At 34.4% G+C, this 27,705-nt stretch overlaps 1 protein-coding gene across 3 annotated transcripts in view; it reads right to left on the reverse strand.

Annotated features, from left to right (window-relative positions):
• Positions 1–27,705, reverse strand: part of LOC121501463 (cytochrome b5 reductase 4) — a 77,082-nt gene that overhangs the window by 26,975 nt on the left and 22,402 nt on the right. For all 3 annotated transcript variants that reach the window (XM_041773502.1, XM_041773519.1, XM_041773511.1), the window contains 8 exons: positions 25,558–25,658; positions 21,768–21,849; positions 14,141–14,170; positions 10,710–10,770; positions 9,015–9,072; positions 7,401–7,494; positions 5,434–5,466; positions 3,387–3,509 (listed from right to left, as the gene is read on the reverse strand). In XM_041773502.1, the coding sequence (XP_041629436.1) occupies positions 3,387–3,509; positions 5,434–5,466; positions 7,401–7,494; positions 9,015–9,072; positions 10,710–10,770; positions 14,141–14,170; positions 21,768–21,849; positions 25,558–25,658 (582 nt within the window). The remainder of the gene's footprint in view (positions 1–3,386; positions 3,510–5,433; positions 5,467–7,400; positions 7,495–9,014; positions 9,073–10,709; positions 10,771–14,140; positions 14,171–21,767; positions 21,850–25,557; positions 25,659–27,705) is intronic.

Consider the following 27,705-nt stretch of genomic DNA (forward strand, 5'->3'; position numbering starts at 1 on the left):
AAACATAAAAAGCATCTAATTAGCCAGGAAGAAGTAAAACTGTCACCATTTACAAATGACATAGTTTTTACATATAAAAAACCCCTAAAGACTCCACCAAAAAGCTGTTAGAAATAATAAATGAAGTTGCAATATCAAATCAATATACAAAGAAATCTGCTGCATTTCTATACGCTAATAATGGACTACAAAAAGAGAAACTGAGAAAACAATCTCATTTACAATTGCCTCAAAAAGAGTAAAATACCTAGATATACATTCAACTAAGGAGGTAAAAGATCTGCACTCTGAAACTGTAAGATATAGATGGAATAAACTGAAGATGACACAAATAAATGGAAAGAAATAATACGTTCACAAATTGTAGGAATCCATGAATATTGTTTTTTTTTTTTAAATGTCCATACTACTCAAAGGAATCTATAGATTCGGTGTAATCACTATCAAAATACCAATAGCATGTTTCAGAGAACTGGAACATTTAATCCTAAAATTTGTATGGAATCACAAAAACTTCAAATAGTCAAAGCAATCCTGAGAAAGAACAAAGCTGGAGGCACCACACTCCCAGTTTTCAAACTATACCACAAAGCTATAGTAAGCAAAACAGTAGAGTAGCGATAAAAACACATTTGATCAACAGAACAGAATATAGAGTCCAGAAATAACCCTCCCATATATATATGTCAATTAATTTATGGCAAAGGAGGCAAGAATATATACAATGGGGAAAGGACTGCCCTTCAAATAAATGGTGCTGGGCATGCCCTTCAAATAAATGGTGCTGGGAAAACAGGACACTACATGCAAAATAATGAAAATAGACTATTATCTTATACCATAGACAAAAATTAAAGTAGATTAAAGACCTGAATGTAAGACCTAAAACTATATACTCCCAGAAGAAAACAGATGGTAAGCTCCTTGACGTTGATCCTGGCAATGATTTTTTTGGACCTGATATCAAAATCAAAGGCACTAAAAACAAAAATAAAGTGGGACACTACATCAACTAAAAAGCTTCTACACGGTAAAGGAAACCATCAACTGTCAACAATATTTGCATATGTCTTACCGAAGGGCTAGTATCTAAAATCTATAAAGAATTTATCAAACACAACACCAAAAAACCAAATAGTCCAGTCAAGAAATGGGCAGAAGACATAAACAGACATTTCTCCAAAGAGGACATGCAAATGATCAACAGACACATGAAAAAATGCTAAACATTACTCAGTATCACGGAAATAGAAATCAAAACCACAATGAGATACTATGTCACACTGGTCAGAATGGCTATAATTAACAACCCAGGAAACAATAGATGTTGGCAAGGATGTGGAGAAAGGGGAACCTTCTTACACTGTTGGTAAGAATTAAACTGGTGCAGCTACTCTGGAACATTATGGAGGTTTCTCAAAAAGTTAAAAATAGAGCTACCCTACAATCCAGCAATTGCACTACTAGGTATTTATTCAAAGGATACAAACATAGAGATTCAAAGGAGCCCATGCATCCTCATGTTTATAGCAGCAATGTCCACAACAACCAAAATATGGAAAAAGCCCAGATGTCCATTGACAACACACACACACACACACACACACACACACACACACACACACAGATATACATGATGGGATATTACTCAGCCAACAAAAAGAAAGAAATCTAGCCATTTACAACAACATGGATGGAACTAGAGGGTATTATCCTAAGCGAAATAAGTCAGAGAAAGACAAATATCCCATGATTTCACTCATGTGGAATTTAAGAAACAAAACATGAACATAGGAGAAGGGAAGGAAAATAAAATAAGATGGAAATAGATAGGGAGGCAAACCATAAGAGACTCTTACCAAACAAACTGAGGGTGGCTGGAGGGGAGGTGGGTGGGGGGATGAGTATTTAGATGACAGGCATTAAGGAAGGCACTTGATGCAATAAGCACTGGGTATTATAGACAACTGATGAATTACTATATTCTACCCCTGAAAACTAATACAATATATGTTAACTAAACTGAATTTAAATAAAAAAAATTTTTAAAGTAAATTATCAACAAAAAGGAAGCCTACTGAAAAAGAGAAATTATTTGCAAATCTTTTATGTAATCAAGAGTTAATATCCAAAATATATTTTAAAAAACTCATACAACTCAACAGCAAAACACAACCTCATTAAAAAATAGATTAAAAATCTAAAAACAAAATTTGAAGGACTCAGACATTTTTCCAAAGAGAACACACAGATAGCCAACAAGTACATGAAAAGGGGCTCAACATCACTAACCATCAGGGAAATGTAAATCAAAACCACAATGAGCTATCACCTTAAACCTGTGAGAATGAAATAACAAGTGCTTCTTCTGAGAAGAAATAACAAGTGCTAGCAAAGATGCAGAGAAAAGGGTACCCTTGTGCACCATTGAAGGGATTGTAAATTGGTGCAGCCACTATGGAAAACAGCATGCAGGTTTCTCAAAAAATTAAAAATAGAAGTACATGTGATCCAGTATTCCACTTGTGGGTATTTATCTAGAGAAAGTAAAAACATTAATTTGAAAAGATATATGTACCCCGACCATGTTCACTGCAGCATTATTTATAATAGCCAAGATATGAGAACAATTTAAGTGTCCATTGTTAATTGAATGAATAAATAAGATATGGCAAATATAATATACATATATGTCTATATAATATACACATATATACACACACAATGGTATGCTACTCAGCTATTTTAAAAAATAAGAAAGACTTGCCATTTGTGATAACATGGATGGATCTTGAGGATATTATGCTAAGTGAAACAAGTAAGGCACAGAAAGACAAATACTATATGATGTCACTTATATGTGGAATCTAAAAAACAAAACAAAACAAAAAACCCAAGCTCATAATACAGAAAACAGACTGGAGGTTGTCAGAGTAGAAGTGGTAGGGTAGAGTGTGAAAAGGTATAAACTCCCAGCTATTAAATAAATAAATCATGGAGACATAATATACTGTAGGGTGACTATAGTTAATAATACAGTAACAAATATTTGGAAAGTTGCTAAGAAAGTAGATCTTAAAAGAGCTCACAACAAGAAAAAAAGTTTTTGTGACTGTTCAGTGACAGATGTTAACTAGACTTAATTTCATAAAGTCTATAAATATGGAATCATTAGGTTATATACTAGTAACTAGCATAATATTATATGCCAATCATACTTCAATTTGAAAAAAGGAGGAAAACAGACACATGTTCTTTTTCAACTTCTTACAGGGAGATACAAGAGAACCTTTGGCTCATCCCAAAATGGCCTTCCAAAATCTGGTACAACTACATCACTGATACAATTTCATGAACACAGAACTCAAAATAATAGCACAGCATACCTGTATCTTTCTTTGGAATAAGTGAATTGTGATTCTCCAGGGGGTGACCAAGTCGTTTCCAAGAAGTATTCTCTTTTTTCTTTAGGACAATCTCTATTTTTCCCACATTCTCAATAACTCGCACTAAAAAGAAGATAAGTTCCATTTGTATTCAATGAAAGTAAATATAACACATTTTAAAATCAATCTTTCTCAAACAATACAAATGTTGTGATCTGATACGAATAACAGGGACCATTAGTAAGTTAAGACTTTGTATATATATATACATCAAAATTGTTTATGCCTTAAATGATTTTAAATCCAGCTTATTTTATAATTCAAATTAACTCCTTTCAAACTACTTTATCAAAGGCCAGATTAATACGTATTGCTAGTTTTCATACAAGCTTAAATACAGCCATGGCAAGTAATTAACACATAGCTTAAAAAAAAAAGGGGGGGGGGGTTGACATATACAAATTATCATTGAGTGGACCTATAAAAGCAAATTTAATTTATAGTCTTAACATTTCTTAATTGGGAACTGATGGGTTCTTATGAATAAATTCAATAGCTCAATACTGAGCCAACTAAACAAAGAAAAAGCCTCATGAATCAATAAAGTACATATGAATCTTAATTTAAAACCTTTTAGGATATCTTAATTTTTTACTAAGTTCAGAATATACAGGTATAATAATAAAATACAGACTTTCCTATACTGGTTATATTTTATGAGTTGAATATTCTTTTGAAGACCTAAAAATGTATTTTAGTTTATCTTTAGAAATAATATGTTCTTCCTCAAGGTAAATAAATAATTCAGCAGCAATTTAACAATACCTTTTTAAAATAGATTAGTCAAATACATTCATTTCAATGAGCATTTATTTGAAGCCTAACAAATACAGAAACATGGTCCTTGACTTTAATTGATAGAATTTACAGAGCTTGTTATGGTATATAGGAAAGAGAAGGCACAGTACCAGCATAAGGTATTCTGACAGTACTTTAAAATAAGATATGATATATATTTTCTTAAAGGATATACATTTACACATGTGTGCACATATCTCTATCTATATTATGAAATATTATTCAGCCTAAAAAAAAAATCCTTCCACTTCCAACAACATGGATGACACTGAAGACACTACACTAAATGAAATAAGCCACACAGAAGACAAATACTGCATGGTATCACTTATATGTAGAATCTTTAAAGAAAGAAAAGTCATATACTCATTAAAAAGAGAGTAGAATGGTGGTTGCTGGGGTTGGGGTTAGGGGATGGGGAGATGATAAAAGGGTAGAGAATTTCAGTTAAGGTCTGAGGATCTAATATATAACTATGGTGACTACAGTTGATACTATTGTATAATTACAGTATGCTAAGACAGTGGAACTTAAGTGTTCTCATACACAAAAAAGTAAATATGTGAGGTGATGGATGTGTTAACCCAATTGTGGGAATCTTTTTACAATGTATACATCTATCAAACCATCATGCAATTAAATATATTACAATCTCGTCAATTACACATCAATAGAGCTAAAAAAAAAACGACAAAAAAAGAAAGAAACCACCATTCTATGAATCTTCTATTATTAAACAGCTTTGTGAATTCCAGACTATATTTGTATATGCAGCAATATTCATTATTTAATATCCTGTCAACATCACACATTTAAATATATACACCTAAGAAAAATTTGTCTGATCTAGTATATTTCTACATGTTGCATGTCAGGAGGAGGACAGAGCTAAGGAAGGAAGGGAAAAAGGAAAGAATACAAGAATTTTCTTCTAAGGAAATAAAAAGCAAAGGGTAAAAGAATTAAAGGAATAAGGAAGAAAAAAAAAACAGGAAACCAGTGGGAGAACATATTTGTAAAAATTATGTGTATTTGTTTATATAGAAAATGTCACCTTTGTTTTGCAATATAAAAGTATACATATGAAAAATAAGACAAATGCTTATTTTCTCTTTCCCTCTATCTCTCTCTTCCTATGTATTTATATATATATGTGTATGTATACACACAATTATTTTTGGTAGCTTACCAGAAAAATCTTCTTGAATTTCATGGCTTAGTCCTAGGAAATAAAATATGTTTAGTTAATAGCCCTAGGAAATAAAAATATGTTTAGTTAAAATCCAACTTCAATTCATACAGTCTTTGAATACCATGTGAGATCATCTAAACAAGTTCTTAAGCACACTATTTCAAATCTCTCAGGATAAGTAAAACATATTCTGATAGCCAAAAGAAAGAAATTGTACACAACTAAAATCTCCAATTATTTAAATACAAATAAAGTTTTTCAACTTTCCAATTTCTCTCCCTATTAAAGAGCAAATACTCAATTGCCCACAAGAGGGTAACCCACACTAGTCTAAACCTAAAAACCACAAAGCGAGCAGGGTTGGTAAGGATACAATACCTGAAGTGCGTATTCTCTAATGTGTGCACAAGTACAGATGTGCATACAGACCAGGCTTGGGGCTCAGTTCTTCCTTTCTTATAGTTCTCTAAGGTTGAATATTCATTCAGTTATTGAAATAAAATTATTGAGTATCTATGTGTTACTTTCTAGGCATTATGGATACAACTGTTAATGAAAGAAAAAACATTGCCCTTATGGAAATTGCATTCCAGAAGGGGGAGATGTAAGAAATGTTTTTATAGACAGCCATTCTAAACCACTTCATGGTTATCTGGAATTTACAATTCTGCATTATTTTAGTTCTTCCAATCCAGTATCAGCACCTAAGAGTCATATCTTTAACTGTGGAATTTTTGTTTCTTTTGTATTGTGTGTTACATATTGTTAGGTACAATATGAACAAAATTAGTAATTAAAGTATTTGAAAAATAATAAATGGTGACACAGAGGTTTGACTTAAAAAATCATGCAGTGCTCATGAGTAACCTATACTTTTCTAGATCTCTGAGTGTTTGGTTAAAACTCTCCCCTAAAGGCAATATATATTAGTATTTTATTTTAAGATTTATTTATTTATTTATTTATTTATTTATTTATTTATTTGAGAGAGAGAGAGAGAGTATAAGCCGAGAGAGACAGAGGGAGAGGGAGAAGCAGACTCCCCACTGACCAGGGAGTCAGATGCGGGGCTCGATCCCAGGACCCTAAGATCATGACCTGAGCTGAAGGCAAACACTTAACCGACTGAGCCACCCAGGTGCCCCTATGCATTAGATCTTATGTGAAGAAAAAACAGGACAGGTTATTACTTCTAGAAGAAAAGTTTAAGGTTTCAGTTTGATTGATATACTGAATGGAGAATATAGGAAAGAAAAAATACTGAAAACTCTGATCAAATTGAAGACAAAAAGTACTTCATCAATACAATAAAGCAGTGAATAGAATCCTGAGTCAGCTGATGTCCAGGGAATCAGTCTGTTTTGCAAAAGTAAATGGTATGTTCTTCATATAAGACTGCCTGCTTAAAACACAATTTTCTTGTTATTGTTTTTATTGGTTTCATCTCTAACTTCTAACCAGAATAATATTACTTGCATTAGAGAAGAAAAGGGTGAAATTCTAGAGTAGTTTGGGTGAAAAGTAGATTAAGAATCTGGTAGACCTTACAGTTCATGCTGCTTTGGTGTAGCCTCTGACTTCCCACGACAGAACTGGCAAAAAAAACCCAGGCCAATGGAACTACCACTTAGTGATGGCTGCTCAGTAGGAGCATGTGGCAGGCCTCCAGAGATCTGTTTGTAGGTGTCAAGTAAAAGACACTTAACAAAGCCAAGGCGACAAATTATTTCATATTATTGATTTCAACTGCATTCAATTCTTTCAACTTGGGAAAGGTGAAGTCATGCTGCCTTTTGTGAGCACTATCATTAAGCATAAGGAAAAAAACGAAAAAAGTTGATCAAAAATGACAAACCAAAATAATATCAGATAAAATATTATAGCTACCTAGACTGCAGACCAAGTTATTGCCAAACTTAAAAGAAACTGGAGTTATTTCCATTAATAAAGAGTAAAGTACTTACCAATATGTATAATGTATGAATAATCCTTGATCATTGTTTCTGCTCTAAAGGAATCAACTTGATGATCAACTATTACTGAATCTAAATTAATATCCTTAAACAGAAGGCAAAAAGAGAAAGATTAAAAAGTAAAATTTTCCCCAAATTTCTACAACTATACTTTTAAGATAATCAATGGATGTTCACATGGTACTTCTGTATAGTACCCACAAGATAAATAAAAGTTACTCCTTTAAAGCACATACTGCAATTTTAATTATACATTTGTCTCTGCATAATATCTACCTCACCCACTCATCTCTAAGCTCTAAATGTATGGGACTGTCTAGAATATTGCTTGGTATCTAGCAGGTGCTCAATAAATATTTGTTGAATAAATAATTTGGAAAAAAATTTAGAATCAGACCAGCAGTCAAGATATGTTCATTCATTTTAATCTTTCTACTATTACATGATGCTGGACAAATTACACAACCTCTGACTTCAGCTTATAAGAAAAATTCACTAACAAATTTTTAGATATCTCTAATTTCTACAGAGCCTTGGTGTAAGTTATTTTGGTACCTATCATTTATACCATACTGACCACATTATTCCACATAGCAATCTTCCCCCTTTCCTGTCATTCATCCTCTGTGCCTAACTGATATTACCAAAGGGAGTAGACCCCAACCTCCCTAGCTGTGCCCTCTTGGTTTTGGACTGTATGATGAGGAAGCGTAACGAGAGGGAGTGCAAGTGGTTCAAGCAGTGCCTCTAGCCCTCTGGACTGTATCAGGCAGAGAGTCTGCTCATATCACGCTGCCACAGTCAGTGGAGCTTTCTTACTACAGAAGTAGCATACAGTCTCAGAAATTCCTAGCTGCCAGAACTTGTCTTTAAATTCACATGATGCAAAAAAAAAAAAAAAATTCACATGATGTCTCAAATGTGGGAACCTTGCCAATTGCTGAAAGATGTATTTGGAGATGTTGCAAGTTGCCTGTTATTTATCTGATCTCCCAGACAGACTATAAGCCCCATAAAAGCCAAGTATTTACCTATCTGGCTCATCATTAGGTCCCTGAATTTTCAAATAATGTTGCAAATAAAGTAGAAATTCAAGATACTTAATAAATTATCTCCTTAATTTTAGTTTCATGAGGGCATTTGAATCCCATTAGTGGTTTAGGCTTACTAAGTCACAGTGATACAGTCTCTACGGTCTCTCAAATCCCAATTTATGCATAGGAAATTAGTTCTTCCAATAAGGTTAACTGGGATTCTCACTTTTGTTATCTATGCTTAAAATACACACACACAGTATATAAAATATTTCCTAGTCTAACTTTTTTTTTTTTTTCCTAGTCTAGCTTTTTTAAAGAGGCTATAGCATGGTTGTTAAGAATATACACTTTGCAGTCAGCCTGCCTGGGTTCAAAATGCTAGATCTGCCACTTACTATGTGACGCTGGGTAATTACTTAATCTTTCTATTTTTCTCACCTATAAAACAAAGATAGCAAAAGGATCTACCCCATGAGTTTCTGTGAGTAAATAAGTTAGTAAAAGAAGAGTGCTTAGAATATAGCTAACATTATCGAGCATTTACTTTTTTTCTGATTTTACAGTTTACCTTCTGTTTAGTATATATGACAAGGGTGACTAAAGAGTCTGTCTGGAACCAGTCATAGCTGTAAAATATTAAAAGAATGAATAATTACATCAACAACCATGTACTAACATATATTAAATCATTAAATATATGATTTAAAAATATATATGGTTTAAAATATATAATATGACTTAACATAAGTATATAATTTTAAATATATAGCTTAAAGTCTACAGTAAAAATATATTTCTCTAAGTAAACTTTTTTTCTAAATAATGGGGGGGGGGTTACCATTATATAAGTGATAATTATTTCCGATTTTAAAATGCCTATACTAAAATGTATTCCAACTTGGATTAATACAAACAATACCCTTGACAAGATATTTTTTAGAAAGGTTACAAATTCTACCAAAATCTTTTAAAAGAGCAATAATATGGCATATTTTCTTAAGAAGCATGACAAAATCTATGTGCTTATTACCTTCACTTCTTCCTGTCACAAATGTTATTATTCAACATAGTAATTCATCAAGGTCTTTTAATGGTTCAACAGTAAAACCTAAGGTAAAACTAAGTCTTCTGTAATAGCTGTTCATCAAACTGATATTGTTTTTGCACTTATTACATACATTAGGACACCCAAAGGTAAATCCTGAAGGTTTCCTTATGCTATTTTTTTTTAAGATTTTATTTATTTATTCATGAGAGACAGAGAGAGAGGCAGAGACACAGGCAGAAGAGAAGCAGGCTCCATTCAGGGAGCCCGACGTGGGACTCAATCCCTGGTCTCCAGGATCATGCCCTGGGCCGAAGGCGGTGCTAAACCACTGAGCCACCCAGGCTGCCCTTTCCTTATGCTATTAAATTAACACTGTACATGAAATATTTTAATAAATTTTAAAAATGTAGTAGGATGCTGCTGTTATATTACAGACTAGCAGTGGAGAGAAAGGTAGAAAGAGAAAAAAAATCACAGAGTACTTATTAACTCTGAAGACATTTGAAATGTTAACATTAACAAAAATACAAATGGATCAAATAATTTACTAAGACAGTGGCTATGCAGTGCATTTTGAAGAACTTCCACTAAAAACTGATAAACAAAAAACACAAAAACAGAATATAGCAGTTGGTAGGGTCATATGATGGAAAGCACACAAAAAATTATTTTGCAGAATATTTAATGACATAGGAAACTGCTCATAGAATACACTGCAATGCCAGAATTATCAAAATAGAATAATATGGAAATAGGTGTTATATGAATCAAACTGGATGGAATAAACCAAATATTAAGTATATACCTAAAGCTGATAAATTACAACTGATTTTATGGCTTGTTTTGTATTTCACTGTATTTTTTCAAGTTTTCTATCAAGAATGGATACTTTGTAATCAGAAAAAATATTTTTGAATAGTTTTTTAAAGCCAAAAATATTTTTGAAGGTTTTTTAAATTTTAATTTTTTAAACACAAAGATTTAAACACAAAAGTCTTTAAATTGGATCAAACTTCAAATATACTAAAAATTCACATTGATAGAATAGCTCGTTCTCCTATAATACCTGATAAATGGGACACTATAGTTTTTGTGTCAAAGAAGCATGATTAATATAGTAAGCAATAACTCAAAGTCAGAGCTATTTATTCTTTTTAATGCGTATTTTGGTAAAGAACTGATTAAGCTTTTAAAAAGTAAAACAAGAATGCATACCTTGGAGAACCAGGACTTTCTTTGGTAAGTGTATCTGTCACTTGGGTCTTGGGAAGCATGCCTTCACAAAGAAAAACAAAACAGCTATAGTTCTTCTAGATAGCATTTATCTTTTTTCTTTTTAGTAAACTTATTAAAATATCATAAAAGGACATACATAGATCAGATGTACTACATAATGAATTTTCATAAAGTAAAATATACTCTTGTAACCAGCACTCATCTTATCCCCTCTTCCATTCACCACCCTCCCCCTAGGGTAACCATTATTCTACTTTTAATATCATTAGTTTTTGCCTGTATTTGGCTTTTATAAAAATGTAATCATAAGATATGTTTTCTTTAGGTCTGGCTTTTTTTTCATCCTATATTACAGGCATTATGTCAAATAAGCATGATTGATAGTAAGCAATAAATCAAATCTGGGTTTTTGAGATTTTACCCATGCTGTTGAATCCAACAATAGTCTGTTCCTTTTTATTACTAAATATTACTATATTGTATAAATATACGAGGATTTATACATTTTTCTATTGATGGACATATGGGTTGTTTCCAGTTGCTATTAGACATTAATGGCACTGTTAAAAATATTCTTGTTCTATGTACATGTGCATTCTTAAAGAATGTATATCCACATTTCCGGTAAGTTATTAGGTTGCGTGTATGTTCAATTTTGGTAGAAGGTGCTAAACACTTTTCCAAAATGGTTATACCAGTTTACTTTTTCCCAAAAGTGTCTGAGAGTTCCAGTTGCTCCACAACCTCACCAACAGGTGGTGTTCTGTATTTTTCCATCTGGGTCATCGTTGTGGACATGCATCAACATAGCATTTTAAAAGCCCACTAAGGGATCCCTGGGTGGCGCAGCGGTTTGGTGCCTGCCTTTGGCCCAGGGCACGATCCTGGAGACCAGGGATCGAGTCCCACGTCGGGCTCCCGGTGCATGGAGCCTGCTTCTCCCTCTGCCTATGTCTCTGCCCCTCTCTCTCTCTCTCTCTCTCTGTGACTATCATAAATAAAAATTTAAAAAATAAATAAATAAAATAAAAGCCCACTAAAACTGTGGTTTTCAAATGAAAACTCAGACGTGGAAGAATTCTGGAGATTCTGCAAGCATTAAGTATTTCCCTCCCACAACAGGAGTGCATTGTTTGTATCTATAAAGTTTAGCTTGGAAAAAAGGAGGACTGTTGCTAAAAGACTTAAAAAAAATCACTGTATCAATTATATTTCTATTCCTCAAACTGCAGGAAAACAAATTTTAGGAGTAGTCTCTGTTAAGTCTTAGAATTCTCACAACAGAAGTCATGTAATTAAAAAAGTCAGAGAGGGGAGGAACCTTTGGGACAGACAGGCTATTTTAGAGGTTTTCAGGATTCTTTCTGGCTGAGAAACTTCTGTTCAAAGCCAATTTAAGTGCAAGCACAGGATATCGAATAGCCATATTTTGGGGGTGAGGCTGATCATGAGCCCTGAGCTCAGGCCTTACTCAGTTTCCATCTCTCCCTATGTAACTTTACAGAACACAATTAGCTTTCAGATAACAAAGGAAGTCTCAGAGATGTGATATAACAAAGCCAAAGTTATGAACTAACTAATGGTGAACCTAAGAAGAATGCTTTACCAGAAAACTAAAAGTATAACAACAGGACTATAATAATTAAAATGTATTTTTGTCTAAAGTGACAAAAAATGAGAAAAGATAACATTATATTATTTGAAAATCACTGGAAAGATATTTTACTAAGAGATTAATGTCATTTAGCTTTTGGAGGCCTTATAGATATATAAATAAAAAACAAATATATCACAACCTAACAATATGGATAAGAAAAAGCTATCAACAGGATTCACAGACTGTTAGTCAATTTTGATCTTATTAGGATCTGATTAGGACCAAGAAATCTGGATTTCAGGTGTCAGCACTGTGATGTTATAAAAACCACCATTTTTGTCTCCTCGAATCCAAACTAGTAAAGAAATCTGCCCTGCAATCTCATGAGAGAGCAAATGAAATAATTTCCACGTATTAAAAAAAAACATACGGTATCATACAAACATAACTTTTAAAAACAGACTAATGTAATAGGCTGTGAAATGTGTCTCAATTTCAACATTTAGCAAGCAAAACAAAACATCTTATATATAATATACTTCCAGAAAAGTTGAATCTATAGCAAATGTGGGTGGAATAAAATAATTAATTAAAGTAGGTGGACTAAATGAACATTCTCCTCCCCCAAAAGTACTGCTTGATGACTGATGTTAACTAGAAGGGATCAGGTCTCTAGTGGAATACCATAGTAGTTTATCTCATTCAGGATTTAAAATAGCTATTTGAATAATGACATTGCAGGCAGACATCACATCTGCAAATACACAGATTTACCACATAAACTTAAATTAGCCAAATATTAGAAGCAGGTAATAAATATAAATATACAATCTTATAGAATCCAAGATCATAATAGGTTACTATGCTGGCCAGATTACTGAAGAATAATCCATTCTTAAGATTAAGACTACCTTGAACTGAGGTATTAGTTAAATGTAGTAGATTCAGAAGTGGGCAATAAGAAAGTAAAGGTTCTAGAAGCCATCTGTGGTGAGAATGGTAACGCCCAGTCCATAAGTAATGAGTCTTTAAGTGAAGCTTGTATGCCTATCTCAAAAGAGTCAATCATCATGTGAAACCTAAGATCAGTCCTTCATTGAATGTAGTGCTAAGCTATCAGACAAAAAGCTTCTGGTATTAAATCATAAACTGCAATAAGTCAATCTGTAATATAAACTATTTTCTCAAGTTAAAAAAGAAGAGGTAATCTGGCAATCTAGTTTGTAGCTGAATTTCTATAAAATTTTTTTGCAAATATGGAGAAAAAAACCATTTCTAAACATATCTTAATAGGATAGTTCAGAACAGCCCCCAGCATTTCCTAAGAGTCAATACTGACCACTACATCATACTTATTTTGTTTTTTTTGGAGTGGGAGCTAGGTAGGGGGTGATGGACATTGGCAGCCATAATTCTGAGTCATACCAGATGGCTGAGCCAGAGTTGCTGAGCCTGGAAAAGCAGCTTAACAGGCTATTCAGCATCTGTGCGCATTGAGCTCCATGCCTGAGGATGTGACTTGTTCAATCTTTGCTTCTGTGAGTAGAATAACATCACTACAAATATTCAGGCCGCAGGCAAATGAACATATGTTCAGGGATGTTAGAGGAGGGATTACTTACTATAAGAGTAATGGCTAGAATAAGGAATCAATAAAGTTCTGCCAAATCCTCTAAATTTAGGCAAGTAAAGGCATCTTTGGATAAAAAAAAAATCTCAATGCTACCCCAAATAACTCTGTAAAGCAATTTTGTATGGCAATGTAACTTTTGCGAATATGATCCATTTTTTACCATAAACATATATGACTTACCATTTAAGACTTTCTTTTCTTCACGATAGTCTGTATGGTGATTTTGAAAAAAAAAAAAAAAAAGAGCCACGTAACTATACTATAACATCAAAGAGAATATCAGTTAATATTATATTTGAAGATAACAGCCCTTTTTTGGAAGGGTTTTCTTTAAAGGTCTGAGTAGAAAAGGCTAATAAATAGATGGCCTATGTTTGAAATAAGAAAGTTTCATCTCTGAAAATTACCAGATTATTTCTTCTCCTAGTATTCATCTCCCATTTCACTGATCTTTTTTTCTACTTCTTTCAACATCTTTCCCCTAATATCTTGGTTAATTTCTTTAGAAAGCATATAAAAACCCAAGTTTTGTCCAGGTTATCATATTCTAAAGTAGTCAAAAGTATCCATTATATGTAAGACATATATGTTAACAATCTAAAGAAAGACACCTTATTATCTTTCTTAATCTATGTCAGTAAAATAATTATTGTTGCTCCAAATTTAAATGGCAAAATAATTAAAACATTAGACTTTCACTTGTATAGACAATGTAATACAATTAGTGTTACAAACCCAGGAAAATTTAACAGGTATTTTCTTTCAGGATGGCAGCCAAATCACAAATCTACATTGTATTTTGATCATCACAAGTGCTACACCATATGTTCAAAACCCTGAGCAAGTTAACAGAGTTAAAAAAAAAAAAAGAAAGAAAGAAAAAAAAAAGAATGACAAGCCAACAAAATATACAAGTAGTAAACTGACATATCAATCATTAAGGTGACCTGTTTTAAGGAAAAAGAAACTAAACTACTTCAATGAAAGTTTTGAAATTTTTTACGTTCTAATTTTCAATCAACCAGAGATCCCATAATTACCTCCACCACTTCACCCAAGTATCATAAAATAGTCATGATTAAGGAGGCCAGATGACTATTCTTTTTATTCTCCTTATTTTACCAAAAAAAAAATTCATAGCTGAAAGGAATCTTAACAACATACATAAATTACCATCTGATCCCCTCATTTAAGACTGAAAACCAAAATGAAATCCACAGCTCTTCAGCAACAAAGACTGGACTTCTCTCAAATTCAGCATTGTATTTCTTACCATGGCATTGCTAGTGTTAATACTTCCCGGAAAGACAAAAGACCTAAAAATAATCTAAATTCTACCTCCAAATGAGCTTACAAACCTTTACAAACTTTTTAAGGGATCACCGATTGTCCCTGCTTGATTGTTTACTTTCATCAGTGGGTTTCATTTATCTTTCCTACTGCAGCTATGATTGTTTTATCTTAGAACAAACAACAAATTCACAGATATAAGTAAATTAAATCTATTTTCAGTGCACCATATAGTTGGCAGTTTGAAGAATCTCATCTATCAAGTCAAACAATTTGTTTTTATCTAAGAGGATCACAGATTTTAAAATATCGCCCCAGGTAATTTGTTTCCAGAGGAAAATGTACATTTATCTTATATGACTTGCTTTCTGCCTGATGTGAACTGATTGAACCGGTCAGAACTTTCTGGATCCTACTAAATCGGTAATTTTTTTCCTGAGTCTATTTTTTAATACAAAAAGTACCAGCAGGAAGAAATCTTCTATTAAATTATCTAAATTAGGGACGCCTGGGTGGCTCAGCGGTTGAGTGCATCTGCCTTTGGCCCAGGGTATGATCCCGAAGTACTGGGATCGAGTCCCACATTGGGCTCCCTGCATGGAGCCTGCTTCTCCCTCTGCCTATGTCTCTGCCTCTCTCTGTCTTTCAGGAATAAACAAATAAAAGCTTTTTTAAAAATGATTTAAATTATATTTAAAAACTCTACTAGTCTTTTGCAACTCTTCTAAAAAACTGAAACACAGAAATGAGACTATTTTGTATTATTAAGTATATTTACATCTGAATCATCTTAGTCACATGAGACTGACAAGAAATCGGATATTCTGTCTAGATAATTAATTTCATTATTTAGTTGCTCCATGGCCAAGAGAACTTGTATTTTCTCACAATGTTGGTTAAACTGCATTACTCTACTAAGAGTCTGCTTTCTGGAGAGATCAGAGTCATTGTGAAAGCCAGCACTGCAATTTATAGACTGTACTCTATTCCTTTTTGGTAAGAGCGTGGGTGAGAATTTTTAATTGTGACCCTAATCCAGTTTACCTCTGTTGAGTGGAGCCACGGGGGACTCCTCTAGGATAAAGCAAGAAAAATTCTGTTTTACCAGTATACTCATTCTTTTAATAAATATTTATTGATCATCATCTTAATAGAGATTTTGATATAAAACCATTTTGGCAAAATGTTAGGAAAATATGGATATAAATTGTTTGCTTACTGAATTACTAAAATTATCCACAAATTTGGAAAGATCCATAATGAAAGTAGTAACATGGTTACCTTTGTGTGTGTATGGAAGGGGGAAACAAGTAGATGGGAGACAGGTATTAACAGGGGCAGAAATTAACATTTCTCACACTTGAGTCATGTGAATGCATTACTTATTCAAATAAATAAACAGAATTAAAAATAAAATGTTGATACATTCTTTTAAATACATATGATAAATGCTTTAAAAGAGATAAGCAGAAGGTAAGGTATAGAGAAGCATAGAGGAGGGTATCTCTACTTGGAAGGAATTTGAAAGGACTCTATTGAGGAAGTAACATTTTAGCTATGTATTGAAAATATGTAGGCATTTGTCACAAGGCTCTGAAGAAAAGTATTCTAGGAAAAGAAATGCTAAGCATTTATAATTGAATGTTTTACATGTAGCTACATACCTCATCTTCTCTTCTTACTTCAAAAACCCTTTGGATTTTGGGTTGGATAGCTTTGGGCTAGATAAATTCTCTGTTGTAGGAATCTATCTTGTGTATTGGGCTGGATTTGGGGCTGATTAATTCTTTGTTGAGGGGGTCTACCCTGTGCACTGTTAAGGGTATGCAATGGCACACTGCCCTCTCCTCTAACCCACTAGAATGCAAGTAGCACTTAGTTTAGTTGTGACAACCAAAATGTCTTGACATTGCTCCCTTGAGCAAAATCAACCTGTTAAGAATCATTGATACACACACACACACACACATATATATGTGCAAAAGTAGGTAACTTTAATGAGGTGATTCTCTGCCTTACAACATGAAGCATCCATGGTTCTTTAAATAGCAGGATTCTCCAATTGAGTAACTATACCCTTTAAGTAAATATACATATAAACCTCAGTATCTTCACTTTTATTCTTATTTAAACATTTTTTTGTAATTTTTTCTTTGTTTCAAGTTTTTATTGAAATTCCAGTTAGTTAAAAAAAAGGGGGGGGGATGGAAGGATGAAGGAGGGTGAAATTCCATTTAGTTAACATATAGTGTGTTCATCTTTTTTTTTTTAAGATTTTACTTATTTGAGAGAGAGAGACAGAGAGAGTACAAGTAGGGCAGAGGGAGAAGCAGCATCTTAACTTTTCAAGTGAAGGTGTTAGAACACCTCTAAATCCTCTTCCATCTCTAAGCAGTCTACACTGATCTATGGTTCCAAGTGCTTTATAGTCAATAACTGCTTGAGTGAGTGGGTGTAAAAATGAAAAACATAAAGTATTAGAAACCATGATAAAGCAATGAGAAATTAAGAAGAAATATTTCTGACACTACCCTATGCCACTGGAAAATATGACCATTTTTAAAATATGACTTCCTTTAAAATTTTTTTCCATTAAAATTTTTTAAAGTATACTTATGATCTAGAGCAGTGCTGCCTAAAAGAAATATAATGCAAGCCATAAGCATACTTTAAAATTTTCTATAACCACATTAACAAAATAAAATGGAACAGGTTAAATTAATTTTAATAATATATTTTTACTTAACATAATATATCTAGAACATTATCATTTCAACATGTAATCAATGTAAAATTTATGAGACATTTTACATTCTTTTTTTCAACTAAGTCTTAGAATGCAGTATTTTATACTTTTAACACATCTATATTTGGACAAGGCACATTCTAGCACTGGATAGCCATAGGTGGTCTGTGCCTACAATAATGGCAACAGTGGATTAACATAGGGCAAAAAACAAGAACCTTTTTTATCTTTGCCAGAGAATGAAGTGTTCCATCCACATAAATAAGTAATCAAGAACTGAAGCTTACCTTTACAAGCAAGTTTCTCCTTTTATTCATTATTGATACTTTTCTAAAGCACAATATGAACCATAATACTTTTTAAACAAAGGATTATTTTTAAAAATCACTGATTCTTTGCTTCATAAGGATCTACAAGTACTATGTTTTATATTCTGATGCAGTTAGCTTCTCTGTTTTCTTCCTAGACACCCATGCATTTCACCACTGCTACACTACAAACCACCAGATAAACTAAAAACTATCCTTCCAGAACTGCCCAGCTGTAGATGCTCATAGAATGCCAATTCTGGATACCCCTGCTTTGGGGTCTGGCAGGCTACCTACCTAAAAGAGGGTACTAGGGATCTTATATTGAAGGAAGCCCATGCATAAAATTCCTCTTCAGCGTAGCCAGTCTCCCCATCTTCCTCCACAAATCCTCATATTGGCAATAGTCTCTCTCCACCTACTGTTCCCACTTCTTCTCTGGTTTCACGGTCTATTCCTACTCCATCTGTTTTCATCCTCTGTTCCCAACTCATCTAGAAAGTTCTAAGTGTGGAGTGAACATATGCTCTGATTTGCCAGAGTCGCAATTTACCCCCATCATCCCAGCACAATTACTAACAGAGCCTCCCTGCATACTCAGAACTGCCTCAATCTGGACAACTACACCATTAACCCATTCTAGTAGTTTCTATCGATAAGGCCAGCTGAGTTCAATGATCAATCCCTGGCCAGAGATGAAAGGCACAAGTAGTACTTACGTTACAGTGGTATTTTGCCTTAATTATTGTGAATATTCCTTATTTCTGACACATCAGATCTTTCTCTTTAGTTACTCTGCCCCTTTTTATATGCTCTACTCCTGCCGGTTAGCCTGGAGTTCAAACTGTATCTTGCTAGATCTAAAGTCTCTACTGTTAAAAAAACAAACAAACAAACAACAACAAAAAAAAACCCTGATCTCCTTACTTGCAATCAACACCTTGCCTACTAGTAAAATTCTTGTCTTTATTTCCTAATGCTTTGCAAGTTGTCTCATCACTACCTGCTGCTGGCTTTACCCTAGCAAAACACTGACACTCTAAAAACGCTTTATAATGAAACACAGATTCACAGCCCTAATCTCACAGGCCAAAGCAATAATAATGATAGTATTGCCATCTGTTGGCAACTTCCTAGTGCTAGATGGTCAGCAAACATGACTTCCCTGAGCCCTCCCAGTGATGTTAGGACGTTTCGTTCTTCAACCCTATTTTACTGCTGAGGAAAACTCAGATCTGTTAATTGATGCCAAAGAACATAACAGTTTATGAGTGGTAGAGATGTGATCTGAACCCATGTTGGCATCTATGAAACTTGCACTCTTTCTGCAGATCCTCTGCTGCCTCAGTCATCAATAGCAGGGCTGGGAACAGGGTTAAAAAGGAAACTCAATAATTTACGAATATATAATATCTGACTCTGTATCTCATTCTGGGTGAGAAACGTGTTTGCGCTCCCCTGAGCCAGGAGGAGGAGAAGGAGAAAGAATACTCATTATAGTTTATTTCTTTATGATTAGGATTTAATTAGAAAGCCTGTTTCCTCAATCCCTCAAACTCTCCTGATTTTGGTTTTGTAGTTGTTTTAGTTTTCTTCCTGGTCTCAACTACCTGTATTTCATCCTCACTGTAACTGAATGATTTTAGGTTGCCAGTTGTTTTCTCTCAGCATTTCTAAGATACTGTTCCATGGTTTTCTGGCTTCTACTGTGGTTCAAGTAAATAAGCTGTAGCAGCTAATAAATTATATGAGTTAGCTGTCACTCCAGCAAGCACTGGTTTGTTGGTACATCTGTCTCTCTTGGCTGTTTCCGTATCTTCTCATGGTCTTTAGTGTTCTGCAGGTTTACTACAAAGAGTCTATGCGTGGATTTCTTTTTACTTACCTTGTTTGGAATTAGTTGAAATCGCTGTATTTGAGGATTTATGACATCAATTCTGGAAAATTCTTAGTCATTACCCCTACAGATGTTGCCTCTTCCTTCTTACTACCACTTACTTCTGGAAATCTAATTACAAGTGTCAGATCCCCTACATCTCATGAATATTTTTCTACCCTTTTGTTTCTGTGTGCCACATTCTGTATAATTTCTGATGCTCAATCTTGCAGTTTGCTGAGCTCTTTCTTCTACTATGTCTAAACTCTGGCTATTCATGCTATGTAGTTTTCACTAGCTCTATTTTTCATTTCTAGAAGTTCTATTTGTTTTTATTTTTTTAAATTCAACATGATGGTTTTTAATCTTTTTTATTTGTTGCCAATACATTCTTTCAAATATAATTATTTGAAATATATTTCAAGTATAATTATTTTTATTCTGTATTTTATTCTGTATATGAATAATGAAGTCCTAGGGGTAAAAATCTGCTCATTGCTGCTGACCTGCTTCTTCCTCATGTGTTATCTAATTTTTTATTGTGTATTAATAATTATCTGATGTGTATTGATGTGGGGATTTTGAGGATTTTAGGTTGTAAATGTGTTTCACGATGAAAATTTGTATACACTTCTGCCAAACAGCCTGAGAAACCACTAATGAGAGGCCATTTTATTTTTTGGTTTGAAATTTCTGAGACCACATAGCTGGAATATATCCTTCCAATGTAAAGAATTAGGCAAGACAATTCGACTATTCCCACTGCATGTCTAAAATTTTCAGAGGGTGCTCTTCTGAAATAGGCTTAGTAGGTAAAGAGCTGATCTCCAACACCATATTGATTATAGAGTCAGGTCAAAAGGTAAGGGGGAGAAACTGGGTGTATTTTAAAAGTGGCTTAAAATCAGAACATAGGTTTTCCATAATAAAGGGACAAAGAGGCAAAAGGTTCAGGGCAAAAGGGGAGACAGAGCTGGGAGGAAAAATTTCACTATATAACTTGTTATATTTTCTGAATTTTTAAAGACTTTACTTATTTAGTTGAGAGAAAGAGCATGTGCACAAGCAGGGTGGAGATGGAGAGGGAGAAGCAGATTCCCCACTGAGCAGCAAGCCTGACAAGGGACTCAATCCCAAGACCCTGGGATCACGACCTGAGCCAAAGGCAGATGCTTACCTGACTGAGCCACCCAGGCGCCCCTATATTCTGATTTTTGAGTCATGTGAATATATTACATATTCAAAAGAGAAATTCTAGTTAAAAGTCAATTCTAACTATTCTAGCTAATCTATATGACCACAGAATAAAAGACTAATGAAAACTATATAAGGAGAAAATAAAGTTGGTTCACTTTCATAATGCTCATTCCTCCCACTATGAGTGTTCCCTCAAAACATGTCAAAATTTTAAGGTTAAGTCACTGCTTCATCTAAAGAACCAATGTAAAACCTTTATAGTGGCTGGACCAAGAGGACAGTGAAAAATAAGAACACCGTGATTTATTTAAATCTGTCTGTTGAAATCTAAGTTAAAAAAGGTACAGGAGTGTCACACATCCCTGCCAGGTTAGCACCAGCACCACTCACCTTTAGGAACAGTAGGCTTAATGGCCATTCTGCCAACCAGGCATTCTTTCAGCATGGATTCATAATTGACCCAACGATGAACCTAGGATGGGATATAAATGACAAAAAAGAAACATGACTCACACTCCATGAGATGCTCTCATTTTATTTGCAGCAAAACTGAACAATCTTACACTGCTCTGAAAAACTAAGAAGCAGATTCAATCAGCCAATAATGGAGTGACAGGGAGGCAGTATACATAGGGAATTCTTTAGACAATGTTCTCTAAGTGTTGTCTATAGACCTCTGGAGGTTCCTAACACCCTTTCATATATCCATGAGGTCTCCATTAGTTTCATAATAATATGAGATGCTTTTGCTGTTTCCACTGGTGTTGACACTTGCACTAATGTGGAAAAAGCAACAGTGGTTAAACTGCTTGCATGTTGGTATGAATCAAGGCAGCAGTTTCAATCTTTATATTCTTCACCATCACATATCCACAGGGGTGGGGTGGTGGGGTGGGGGACTGGCTTAAGAATATCCTTCCTGAAGGGGCGCCTGGGTGGCTCAGTCAGTTGAGCATTTGACTCTTGATCTCAGCTCAGGTCTCGAGTTCAGGGTTGTGAGTTCAAGCCCCGCATTGGGCTCCACGCTACATGTGGAGCCTATTTTTAAAAAAAGAATAACTTTCATGAAGTAGAAGAAATTATCAAATTTTCTAAAATCTCAACGCTTGAGTATAGGTCTTGTTTACATTCTGTGTGACAAAATGAGACATTCTCAAAAACACTCCTGCTGCAAAGTAAGATGGTCACCTTAAGGAAAAACACCTACCCAATTACTCGATTTGCAAACTGAATCGAGCTTTTTTGTCTCAGAAGGCCATTTATATGTAAACGAAAAAGACTGAAAAACAAACTGGTTATTCAGACTTGGATAACTGACAGACATTTGCTTGAAAATGAACAGACTGAGACTGTCACTTCAAGGAAAACAACTGACTGTATTTGTTGCCAAGCTCACCAGTGGGAATTAAATTTAAATATCCTCTGGAGGACGCTTTCTCAATATATATTAAAAACCTAAAAATACACAGCTCTTTCACTAAGTAATTTGTGAATTCACCTAAGAAAATATTCACATATACACAAAAATGCAGGTACCAGGATATTCATCATAGGACTACTTTTATATTAGCAAAATATTGGAAATGACCTAGATGTCCAATTGTAGAAGACCAGTAAAGGAAAACTAATATACTATTCAACAAAATGATAGCTCATTAGTAAAATAACCAGGTCAAATAATACTGACATGAGAATCTTCATATATGCTCCTAAGTAAATAAATATATACTAAAGTAGCAAATCCATAATATATAATTATAAATGGGCACTCATTTGTTAATAAAAATTAAAATTCCTTTTACCAAATATTTATGGAACATCCAATGACATATAAAGCACTATCCCTGGGGCTATAGCGTTGGGTAAATTTTAACAGATAAAGGAAGGAGAAAGATATTCAAGAAGGCAAAGGTAGGACATTTGTTAATCATGGAACTAGTGATTTGCTCAAAGCACTTCAGTTTGCTCAAAGAGAATATTCGCCTTTAGACAGTCTTTTAAGGCCTCAAAGTCCACGCTAATGACTTTCAATTTATCCCACTGTTAATGATGCACATCTGAAGAGTTGTAGGACAAGGTGCTAAGATGACTGTCTTTTTTAAGCAATACTCATCTAGCTGTCATTTTATTTACATTGGTACTGAAGGCAAAGATATGAGGACAGTATTAAAATAGCAGGGTCAGAGAAGGTGATAATGACTTCATCTAAGGCAGCAGGAAGAAAGAAAAGGATGTAATGTTTAAAGACAGCATCACAGGATTTCACCAGTGACTGGTTATTGGTGCACAATGAGGAAGGCAAAGATTACTCAAGTGGCTTTGAGTTCCCATTACCAGAAACAGGAAACGGGAAATAAAAGGAAAGAAGATGAGTTGATATTATTTGAAAGCAAAATGAGTTGAAGTGCCAATGGGTAATCAAATTGCCCATTAGGCGTTTGGAAATACAAAATAAGAGGTCAGAAGTGGAAGTAGAGACAGAAATTTGACAGTAAACAAGATTACTTAATATTCTTTGTACAACTCAAATACTAGCCCTGAATAAATTCTCAAATATTTAAAGATACAAGAAGCTTCACCACAGTTTCTAGAATATAAAGTTGTTTACTTCTGTGGTAAGTGAAAGTCTTAAACAAATATCACTGTTTCTGTTGAAGTCAAAGGAAATGCAGCAATCTGGTAATTAATGTACCGTTAAACTGCTAGAGAATTTAACAACATAGCAGTTCTTGTGATTTCTCCAAAACTTAAATAAGGTTTATTACTTAAATAAGGTCCCTGTACCTCACAACACTGAGGAATATAAAGACTAGATTTTACTGGATGAAACCTCTTTTTATGGAAGACTATACTCAGTATCAAGAGGTTACAGAACAGATATAAGAAAAAAGTATGTCAGATAATTTTTCATGCAAATGTTCCCAAACTTTTCTATTTAGCTTGCACTGCTAGACAATAACAAATATCAAATGACAATAGGAATTTGCCTTAAATCAGCAATGAGAACCTCCCAAAGAAACTGCTATTATGACCAATAGCCAAACACAACTTTCCTCCAACCCAGGAAGAACATTAACAGCAAATGGGAATCTGCTATTTAAGCAGATGCACCTCAGTATCATTAAAATATAAAACAAACAGTATTTCTGGCAACCTGCTTAATAAGTAAAACTTAAAATGGATGAGAAGGTAGGAGGAACAGAAATCAAATTATATTTGTTCAGAAGTCAACTCGGGGTGCCTGGGTGGCTCAGTCATTTTGAGTGTCCGACTCTTGGTTTCAGCTCAGGTCATGATCCCTGGGTAGTGAGATCAAGGCCCGTGTCAGGCTCCTTGTTCAGCAGGGAGTCAGCTTGAGGATTCTCTCCCTCTGCCCCTCCACCTACTCATGTGTACTCTCTATCTCTCTCTCAAATAAATAATCTTTAAAAAAAGTCAACTCTAAAAATAACCCAATCTCACTCCAGTATCTCAAATGGTAAAACTCTCGTGCCATAACATGGATCGTCATCACTAAAATACAAAATAAAGCATATGTGAGACAAAGGCAAATTTCTATTCTTCTCAAGATTGTTGTTTCACAATAGTAGTAAACATACTCTATGTAACTTTTAAATAGCATAAGAGCTAATGTTTGGTTTTAGTAAATATATGGGGAAAGATGACTAACTTAAATATCTTTTGAAATATACATAAGCTCTGCTATCGCTCTAGGAAAAATAAATTTTCTATTCATTAATCATCTAACTTTCTACATCATTTGCAGATTCAGCATAGCAAGACGGGACGATTATTTAACACTCCCCAAAGGAGAAAAAACTAAGCGCAGAGAAGCTAAGTGTCTTGTTCTTTCTTCTAATTGTTACTGCCTCCCATAAGTCAATCATCATAATTCTCAAAATCAATCAAAAGTAAGTAAACAGATGCCAGCAGAGGAAACAGCAAGCACTTAAGAGTAGACGACCAGATACAGATTTGAAACCATCTCTAAATTATAGCAAAATAATTCAAAGGCAAATTAAACAAACTGTTGTACTTATGAGCATCTTCCTACATTTCAAAATTCAAGCAACACATATGAAATTTGTGCAACTATTTTCTTTTTCTTCTACAACCATCATACTGCTAAATCTAAGAGAATTCTTCTACTGTAATACTATGATCACCTTCACCGCCTTACCTGATCAAAGAGGTCGGTACCGTCGGATCCTGCTGCTCTCATGAGTTCATCTTCTCCACCAGGATGATATTCCATATACGGGCTGACATTATAAACAAACCCTATATCAAAACAAGGGGAAATAATATCTTAAATGAACTTCCTAAGAGTTGTACAAACTATAAATATAAGTTTCAAAAAATCTTTTCACTTTTCAAATGTGTCCTATTTAACAAATTATTATTATTTCAAAGTATTTAGTACATACAGGGTATAAAATTTCACTATACTCTCAAGCTAACAAGTTAGCCTGCCAGTTTCATGGGTCCTGGGCAGAAAACATCAGACACAAAGGATAATTTAGTACTCACATCACTAGCAGTAGCAGTGGCTATAATATCAGCATTTGCTGGGTTCCCTGAAGACCTATGTGAAGAGGGCCAGACAGTACCTATGCACTCAATGCACAGCATGACAGGAGGGGAACTCAAGTTTAGGAAAGTTGAATCTTTTATAATGGGCAGTAAGGAGATGCACCCTTTGTTCTGGAGGGTGACATTACCTTTATTATACCAAACAGTAGGCAAGCCTGTCCATTACTCTAGAAGTCAGGAGTTCTACTACCCAAGGTTGTTTACTATGCAAATATCCCTGAAAAGATTGTCCAGCACAAAGACAGCCATTGTTTCTGCTTATAAGATGTGCAGATATCTGAAAAACCTATAGAGAATTGCCTCCTAAGACAAAGAAATAATGAAACATTCATTATTTCATCTCAGTGAACAATGGGCAAGCAGGAGTGACTAGGCCACTGATGCATGCTCTGAGAAAGGAAGCACAATCCTTCTCTGCAGTTGTCCAAGGAACAAAGATTATGGTTTAGATCTTAATAATCCTTTTATCTTCCTCAAACATTTATTTTATCTGTTCATACATTTAAATGTATTTTTTTAATTAAAAAAAAAAGGGAACAACAAATGGAGGAAAATTTCTTAATGAACAGCCCTCCCAAGGAAATGAGTTGCTTTTTAATCCTTTACTTGAAAACTATATAGTAGACAAATCCACCCCTAAAGACACCTCAAGAGAACAAGGACAACTGGTTTTTCTTATACCCAGGACTATTCCCTCTTTATGTTATGACTCCGTGAATTTAAATAACTTCAGGTAACTTAAAATATTCATTCTATATAATAATCTTTAGAAGAAAGAGATTGGATTTCAGACCCAAAAAGGTACTGTCTTTTTTCCACAAGTTTAATTTTAGAGAATAACCAACCAGCTATATTTCTTTATAAAATGGCTTAAAAGCAATTTAGGCAACAGACAGAAGTAAATTCACAAAATCTCTCTTTCAGCAGTCCTCCGAATAAGTCTGAGAAAAAAAATCCAAACACTGGTGGAGTTCCCTCCTTTCTTCTTCCCTATCCACCTTCCCCACCAAATTTGGAAGGAAATTTTCCTATTGTTTAATGCTTAAAATCCACAGACCACAAATGCCAGAGGTAATGATTAGGATCAAAATTATTCCCAGTGGGTGTGGGGTTTGTTTTTGTTTTTTGTTTTGTTTTGTTTTGTTTGTTGTTGTTTTAAGACAGAATGCCTTCCAAACAAAGGAATTCCAAACTTTCTCTGCAAGCAAACCTGGACTAGAGTTTCTCAAGAACATGAAACTTAAAATACACATAGAAGGTTCATGAACCTTCTATAATGGAATGTCATGTGTTTTAGCAACCAGTAGAAAGATAAACAGCTTTGCCAGCTATCCATAATCAGCATATAAAGCTTAAAACATCCCACAGGTGCTCTCCTTGACCTCACAACCCTTTTTTTTTTTTTAAAGATTTTATTTATTTATTCATAGAGACACACAGAGAGAGAGAGATTGAGAGAGGCAGAGACACAGGCAGAGGGAGAAGCAGGCTCCATGCAGGGAGCCCGATGCGGGACTTGATCCCCAGTCCCCAGGATCACATCCCGGGCTGCAGGCGGCGCCAAACCGCTGCGCCCCCGGGGCTGCCCCCTCACAACCCTTTTGATGGACCGTTATCCTCTCATATTCTCACTCCAGATTTGAACAGCTTCCATGCTCTTCAAATGGACAAAACTGGGAATACCAATAAAATCCCTCACTCTCAGGAACTGAGACTATTAATGTTTCAGTCCAAG

The sequence above is a fragment of the Vulpes lagopus genome, chromosome 1, assembly GCF_018345385.1.
Source record: "Vulpes lagopus strain Blue_001 chromosome 1, ASM1834538v1, whole genome shotgun sequence".
Taxonomy (NCBI): Eukaryota; Metazoa; Chordata; class Mammalia; order Carnivora; family Canidae; genus Vulpes; species Vulpes lagopus.